The 8,548-nt window shown below is 32.0% G+C and overlaps 1 protein-coding gene across 1 annotated transcript; it reads left to right on the forward strand.

Annotated features, from left to right (window-relative positions):
* The first annotated feature begins 397 nt into the window (after nt 1–397).
* On the forward strand, nt 398–5,170 carry LOC107888854 (uridine kinase-like protein 1, chloroplastic). Its single transcript, XM_016813103.2, has 14 exons — nt 398–803; nt 1,009–1,100; nt 1,193–1,262; nt 1,360–1,478; nt 1,747–1,843; nt 2,515–2,594; nt 2,932–3,126; nt 3,449–3,532; nt 3,635–3,695; nt 3,846–3,906; nt 4,095–4,188; nt 4,278–4,350; nt 4,510–4,592; nt 4,691–5,170. The coding sequence occupies exons 1-14, from the start codon at nt 659–661 to the stop codon at nt 4,835–4,837; spliced, it is 1,401 nt and encodes a 466-aa protein (XP_016668592.1). The 5' UTR covers nt 398–658; the 3' UTR covers nt 4,838–5,170.
* The last annotated feature ends 3,378 nt before the right edge of the window (nt 5,171–8,548 follow it).

Below are 8,548 nucleotides of genomic sequence, written 5' to 3' on the forward strand. Positions count from 1 at the left end.
TCCTTGTTGATCCCAAAATTTAACTTTGATTACCTAATTTTTTAAAAAAAATTATAATTTTTCTTTGTATTTTTTAGATTTTATATAAAAAAATTATATGATGATGTGATATTTTAATAAAGTGCCATATTATTACACTTTAGTGGAATCCAAATTTAAGAACTAAATTAAAAAATATATATCAAATTCCAAAATTAATAGGGATGAAAAAGTTTAGCAAATTCAATGCCTAAGTACTGCTTTATCCCATACAAAATATACCAAATCGAGTAGAACCAAGGAAGAAGATGATCTCAAAACAACAAAATAGGCGTACCTACACGCAAGCATATTCCTGTGAATAATCTGATTCTTTCCGCTACATTATCTATACTACAAACCAAACCAAACCCAAGTAAAATAATAATTTACACATAAAATAAGTTTCCTCTCGTCTTTTAATATATATATATATATATATATATTAAAAAAAACATAAAAAAAACATTTAAAGTCGTTAAAAAATTCAAGCTTTTTGAGCGAGAGGGAAATGAATCGCAGCCTCCTCACATAAAATTACATCCATATCTATATATACAGTCTCTGTTGTGTTGAAATTTCAACTCTTCTTTTTTAAAGTTTCGAATTTTAAAAAAATAAAAGAGAAAAAATCTCAGCAATGCCGGAGGAGACGAATTCCATAGACTACATTATGGAGAAGGCATCGGGGCCTCACTTCTCCGGCCTCCGTAGTCCGACCTCCGCCTCTTCCTCTTCGTCCTTTTTCGCCGACGCCAACGCTCCTCGTCAGCCCTTCGTCATCGGTATTCCCTTCCCCCACTTCACTCTTCTCTTTAAAACAAACTAATCGTTTTCCGATAACCAACTGAAATCTGAATAGCTACTGCTTGTCTCTAATTTGGCTTTTATTTCTTAAAATTAAATAAAAAGAGAAGCCTTCTTTTATTATTTATTTATAAAAAAAATGGTAAATTTTGATCTCTATTTATTCCTTGAGTGATTAAGCAGGTGTTTCTGGAGGTACAGCTTCAGGTAAAACGACAGTCTGTGACATGATCATCCAACAGCTCCACGATCACCGCGTTGTACTTGTCAATCAGGTTCAAATTCAAGTTAATTTATTTGATTATGAACTGTATTTTATTACACTGTTAGTTTATATTTTCTTTCTTCTTTTTTTCTTATGATGTAGGATTCGTTTTATCGTGGTTTAAATACTGAAGAGTTAAAACGCGTGCACGAGTATAATTTTGATCACCCTGGTAAACTAGTTGGATCTTGTTTGCTGAATTTGATGCCTTTTGTTATATTAGATGGTATTTTCTTGACTGTGCTTCATTTGTTATTTTGCTTGTGTAGATGCTTTTGATACTGAGCAGCTTCTGGAATGTGTTGAGAAGCTTAAAAGTGGGCAATCTGTTCAGGTCCCGATCTATGATTTTAAGCAACATCGTCGGTCTTCGGATAGTTTCCGACAGGTAGTTAGTTTGTTCCTCGTTAAACCATGTTTAATGATACAGGAGCAAGCATTGTACTACTCAATTAGGAGCTTGGAATAGTTGTTTTGGATGTTTGTTTCTACTTTAGATGAAATGCTTGCTTGCACTTGCATTTTACTTTTCTTTCTCCTTTTAGACTTTTAGTTATTAAATTCTTCGTAGCATTGCAAAATATCCAAATATGTAGGTGATAATTCAATAAGTTGGCTGCTTATCTGGATTTGCATGGTGTTTAATCTATTTTCAGGTTAATGCTTCTGATGTCATAATTTTGGAAGGAATTCTTGTTTTCCATGACCAGCGTGTCAGGAACCTTATGAATATGAAGATTTTTGTTGATACAGGTTTGACCTCTTTTACGAAGATACTTATTGTCACAGCATCCTAAAATGATCGCCAAAGAAATGCTTATTCGTATGATTTAGTGAAGATGCTAGATTTGTTTTCTTTACTTAAGATTTATTAACATGCATAGTTATTGAGGTTAAACAACCCATAACCATTGTCAACCACTCCAAAAGGAAAAAAGAAAAAAAGAAAAGAAAAAGAAAAGAAAAGAAAAGTAAGAAAGTGTAGAAACTGGATTAAATTTAAATGTTCGTCAAGAAAAATCTGGTTGATAACTGAGCTGGTATGGAAACTAGTGTATAAAACTGCGCTTAAAGTCAACTTGTGTATTAATTGAGTAATTGTTGTCCACGAACTGTTTTAAATTGTAAATAGCCAGTGGCCTGCCAGCCAATAGAAGAGGAACGTTGGTTTAGCAATGGTTTTTATTTCCAAAAGTGGACCCAATCAATTCATGGAAGTTTTAAATTTGGGTTCTTAGATCCCTAGGATTGTCACCAAAAAATTACTCTAAGAACATTATCTCCTCACCTAGTTGAACGTGTGTACGTCTGTTTCTTTGCTTGATGAATGGTGCATCTGTTCTTTTTTCCCTGTGACCATGTTTCTTCTTTCTTGCTTTCATGGGTTCTTACAGTTCTCGGTTTTATTTGGCAATTTATTATAGATGCTGATGTGAGGCTTGCTCGTAGAATAAGACGAGATACAGTTGAGAGGGGTAGGGATGTAAACTCTGTTCTTGAACAAGTAAGCCTATGTATACCATATTTTTCTTTGTAATTTAATACCTGAAATTATTCCTGAACAAGCACAAATCTTCGGGTGGAATTTATACTTTCCGTGATATGCAGCTTGTTTAATTTTACTTGTCAGTAGTTGGTGTCATGGTGTATGTGTGTGTACCAGTTGTAGTCGGACATTGGAGTGAATATCTGGAAGAATAACAGGCTTTTGGAACAGGATACACCCTCATTCTCATATGTCCCACTAAGACACTTATGGAAAGCTTTTCGAACAATGTGCCTCACATTTAAGTATTTCAACATTTCAGTAATTACATTGCAATGTTTTGTTATTTATGCAGTACGCGAAGTTTGTCAAGCCTGCATTTGATGATTTTGTTCTGCCATCAAAGAAATATGCTGATGTCATCATCCCCCGAGGAGGTGATAATCATGTTGCGATTGATTTGATTGTGCAACATATCCGCACTAAGCTTGGTGAGCATGACCTCTGCAAAATATATCCCAATGTGTATGTCATCCAGTCAACATTTCAGGTATATCTCATGCTTTATCTCTATCCTATTTCTTTTATAACTTGTTTGATCTCGTAGAGTAACACATTTATGGTATCAGCATTGCTCGCTGCTAGCAAGCATAGAACTGTTCCTCTGTGCTATATTCATGTGCAGCTCTTTCATGTGCCATTTACCCTAAAATGTTCTGGTAAATCATCAGTGTTCCATGGTGAGAGAAATTTGCCACACTTATTGTAGTTAGAGCTTCATGATTGGCAAAAATGATGGCACTTTTATACTTGAAGTGTATGGTCCTTTATTTTTAACTTTAATTATTTCATATTTAAGACTTATTGTGCAGATTAGAGGAATGCATACTTTGATTAGAGACAGGGATATTTCTAAGCATGATTTTGTCTTCTATTCAGATCGGCTTATTCGTCTGGTACCTTCTATTATAACTTATATATGAACTGTGTTTTTTTTTTTTTTATTGTGAGTGTTTTTCGAATGCGAAATATAACTGATTTTGTTGCATTTGATTTAGGTGGTGGAGCATGGTCTTGGACATTTGCCTTTCACCGAGAAGCAAGTAATAACGCCAACAGGTAAGGAAACTCCCAGTTCTCCTTTCTGATTATTTGCAATTGAGAGACGTCTGAAAAGAAAATGGTGAATTTTTGTTCATCTTAAGATGTCTCATCATTGAAACAGTTAATATTTGCTTACGTTTGAAACTGGCTGATATTTCTTTCCAGCATCGATATATACTGGGGTTGATTTTTGCAAAAAGTTGTGTGGTGTTTCCATTATTAGAAGGTGAGCTTTCAATCAGGTATTGATTTGGTTAGTTTTTGTTATTTTACAGCGGACCTTGTTTAGTCAAAATGGGGGGTATTGGGCGATCTACTATTAGGTATGATAAAATAATGATGAATCTTAGCTCAGTTGTTTTTATTCTGCATTTACTAACAAGTTTTTCTCCTTTTTTTTTTTTTTAATTACAGTGGTGAAAGCATGGAAAATGCATTACGTGCATGTTGCAAAGGAATAAAAATTGGCAAAATTCTGATTCACCGTGATGGAGATGATGGGAAACAGGTCAGAAATGTTCTTTGGATCTTTATGCGGTTAGGTACTGCATATAAATCAATCTTAGCCAATAATATGCTTTCTTGAAAACATTTCAGCTTATCTATGAGAAGCTTCCCAAGGATATTTCCGAACGACATGTCCTCCTTCTGGATCCGGTTCTTGGTACAGGTAAGCTTGTTCCTCTTTTAGAAGCTACTTTATGCACCATTTTTCATTCCTGATGTTGTCATTGAATTGCAAGAAAGACCAAGGAAAAGAAGGTTGTCTTGAATTTTTTCTGGTTAATGAATCAGATTAAGTGGAGAATTATTCAACTTTTTCTTGTAGGGAATTCTGCGAACCAGGCCATTGAACTACTGATACAGAAAGGAGTTCCGGAATCTCACATTATATTCCTGAACCTCATCTCTGTAAGTTTTTAACGTTGTTGACTGCGAAATTTGGATGCAACTACTACTTTGCAATCCTTCCTACGTATTGATCCCAAACCTAATTTTCTTTTCCTCAGGCGCCTGAAGGAATCCATTGTGTTTGCAAACGGTTCCCATCCTTGAAAATCGTCACTTCAGAGATTGATGTTGCACTAAATGAGGAATTCCGTGTTATACCAGGGATGGGTGAGTTTGGGGATCGTTACTTTGGCACTGATGACTAATCCACCATTGTTGGCCAAGTTCCAACTAACCAGGTATCATATGGAACCGGTTGCTTGAATATGTAACATTCCAAAGTACATGTAGAAGGTATTGGGTAGGATGATGGGGAGAAAAGTCCGTAGATGAGTTCCAGATCATTTTACTTCGTTATCTTGTTGCCTTTAAATGCTCTGATCCGCGAACTTGCAGTGAAGTCGTAAAACATTATGACTACCAAATCTATGCAGTTGATTTTAGACAATTCCTGCTATGATAGTTTCCCTTTAGGGTTAATTACACTATCCCCTGATTGATATAAATATAAATTTTAAATCATAATTTGAATGCTGCAATTAACCTTTTATTTGATGAACTTGAATGACCAAATTTGTTAAGATTTAATCATTGCATTCAATAAATATCGGATTCTAACATTTTTAATCTCTATCCTTAATCAAGATTTTCTTTATTTTAGAAAAGTTAATTAATTCCTCACACTTTTTAACTCTACAATATCTCCCGCGTTGTTTATTATTATTATTATTATTATTATTATTATTATTATTATTATTATTATTATAAATTTAAAATACAAATGTGTGTCTAAAAATAACATACAATAAATAATAAAATATATAGTTTGAAAATAACTAATAAATCTATGCTATTTTAAGTGTTTTATTGGGTTGGTGTCACCCTCAATCGGATCACCAACTCGATTAGTAAAATTATAAAAATACCCTTTTGTGATTTAATTAAGTTAAATTATTCAAAAGTATTTTAGCCTTTTTCATTTTAACAAAAATCAATAAAAACATATCTATAATAGGATTTAAACTTGTGCCGATTAGTTTAGAAAAATTTTAAATTTACTAATCAACCAATTTATTATGCGTCTTATTGAATTGGTGTCACCTTTAACAAGATCACTTACTCAGTTAAGAAATTTTAGAAATATACTTTCGTAATTAAAATAAATTATATTATTCGAGGGTAATTTAATATTTTTATTTTTAAAAAATCAATAAAAATATGTATGTGGAGGGATTTGAACTCGAATCAATTGCATTAGTAAAGCCTTTAATTTATTACTTGATTAAAGTTTATTTTAATAGAAATTCTATCACATACGTATGCGTGAAGAAACCATAAATATAAAACACAAATGTGTATTTAAAAATAGCATACAATAAATAATGAAATATTAGCCTTGAAACTAAGTAATGATAATAACACATGAAATACGTACGATACTAAAAATAAAAAAAATTAGATTAAAATCTCTTATGACATGCAACACATCTTCTAAAGTGTGACCACAAACTCCACATGCTGAACTATGACCCAAGCCTCGACGGACTTTTTCTGTGTTGGTGAGTAATTTCTGCTTGAGCACTAGCCAGATAAAAAATCTAACTCTTTGGGGGCCTTTGAACTTCCAAGGGATCTTCCAGATATCTTACTTCTTTTTCCAAGAACCTTCCTGGATTTTGCCATGTGCACTTTTAACAAAGAAGGAACCGGTCCTGGTTCCTCCTAATATAATCCTGTCAACTCTTGCTACCAAATGAGGTGGAGGTATCCTAATAATCTTTTGAATGACAGTCTCAGGCATAGAGCCGAAACAAATCAAGGTTCCAAGTACCATTGTCAACCATCATATTTGTAAGCAAGTAGTCCAAATCAAGACTAGCATGATCGGGAATCAGATTAGCGAGTAAAACGAAATTTAACAATTAAGCTAGGGTAAGCTACTTAGGGGCGGAGCCATGTAAAGGGCCAAAGGGGCATGTTTAAATTTTTTTTTTCAATTTAGTCCTTTGTAAATATTCTATGACCCTCCTAAAAATATAAATAGGCCCCCTAAGGTTTAAGATTTTTGTAATTTTCCCCTTTGTTTATATATATTATAGCCCTCCTAAAAATATAAGTAAGCCCCTTTGATATTTTTATAGCATTAAAAATAATATTAAAAAATTTATTCTTGATAAAAATAAAGAGAAAATCTTCTTGAAGAAGCTAAATTACTCATGATCACTTTTGAATGATATTTTTGTTAAATAATAAAAATTAATGCTTATTTAATATTTTACTTAAAATATTAATATTTTATAATCAATATAATAATATATATAAAAAGAAAAAAAAAGATGAAGAGACTTTTATCATCTTTCTTCTTCATATTGGTGCCTAGCAAGAAAAGAAAAAAAATTCTTCATCATTTTTTCTCCAAATTTTAATTATAAGATATGTTTTTCTTCAAACTTTTCAGAGATTTTGAAGATTTGAAGCTTGTTTTACATATATATAACGATAGTTTTTTTTTATCAAGCGTATTAAAAGTTGCCATTAAAGGATATTAATGGAAGCTTATAAAATTAAGTGAAATGTGTATGTTTTTGGATGGAAAATGATTAGGAGATGGTTTCTAACTTGTTAGAAGTGTAAAAATGAAATTAAATAGCTAAATAATGTTATAGTAAGTTTCGGCCAAAGTGAAGAGGAGGAAGAAAACGTTGGTCACTTTGCTTAAACTTATGTCAAATGATAGCTTGTCAAGTAGTGAGCATTCTAGTGAAAACTGAATAAAAAATATTTAACCGAGTCGAAAGTTATGTGAATTTCGGATCAGGAAAGTTAAGTGGTCAACTTGACAAATCATGTATATACAAGCTTGTCATTAGTAGTTGATTTACTATATCTAACTATATTAATTTTATTTTTATGATTTTTGAATGATTTAATTAGTATTTAAAATATTATGTTTCCAATTGAAATATGATTTCAATTATAAAATTAGTAAATTTTTTATTTTAAGTTGAATTTGAATATTATGATTTCGAATGGTTGAACAAGCACAAGCATGAGTATGTTTGATTAAAAGTAAAAATTTTATATTATGCAATTTATGATTTGAATATGAAATGAAATTGAAATGAGAATGATATGAAAATGGAAATGAAACGAAATGGATGTTACAACTATTTTATTTTTTTATAATTTTATAAAATTAAAGGTCGATTGAAGGTAAAGACAATTGATACTTTTTGTAAGAGGAAAAGTAATGATACTTATGATGCTAGTCGACCAGTCTAAATGTCCAAGACTTGAAAATGAAGATCATCCAAATCTTTCTTTTGATATTAATAATCTCGAGTGAGGTCAGGGATTGCGTCATCAAATATAGGAATACCCTGTTAATCAATGAGATGAAACCATTCGAGCATATTTAGAAATGGAGTCATATCAAATACATTTGTCTGAGTACCCACTTTCTGGTGACAAGCATCCCCGAAGATTTCAGTCTTCTTGGTTTTGCAAATTTCCTTGGTTGGAGTATTCCCCTACTATAGATGTAACATATTGTTTCTCATGCTATCTTTTCTCAAAATATATTGTTCATCATGGAATGGATGCATTCATTGTTAAAGGTTTTAATAATTGGAAAATAGTTATTGATGGAAAAATCTGTGTTTTCTTGAATCATTTTGGCCAAGATCCATGCTCTCTACATAATAATGCTGAGAAAAGTTGTCAAGATTTGTTAAATCAATCTCGGCACATTGACAATGTTATCAATGCACAAAGTGTAACATCCCTAACCCGAATCCGTCACCGGAATAGGACTACAAAGTATTACCAGAGTTTACAAATCAAACAGACAGAAAATGCGAACATTTCATATCATATAGCATTCATGTCAAAAACCAATAAAAAATCATACATATTGT

Source organism: Gossypium hirsutum, chromosome A09, assembly GCF_007990345.1.
Source record: "Gossypium hirsutum isolate 1008001.06 chromosome A09, Gossypium_hirsutum_v2.1, whole genome shotgun sequence".
Taxonomy (NCBI): Eukaryota; Viridiplantae; Streptophyta; class Magnoliopsida; order Malvales; family Malvaceae; genus Gossypium; species Gossypium hirsutum.

Coding starts and splice junctions, on each gene's coding strand:
- LOC107888854 (XM_016813103.2), top strand. CDS start 659: ATGCCGGAGGAGACGAATTCCATAGACTACATTATGGAGAAGGCATCG. Junction 1,479..1,746: donor CTTCGGATAGTTTCCGACAG/GTAGTTAGTTTG, acceptor ATCTATTTTCAG/GTTAATGCTTCTGATGTCAT. Junction 4,593..4,690: donor TATTCCTGAACCTCATCTCT/GTAAGTTTTTAA, acceptor TCTTTTCCTCAG/GCGCCTGAAGGAATCCATTG.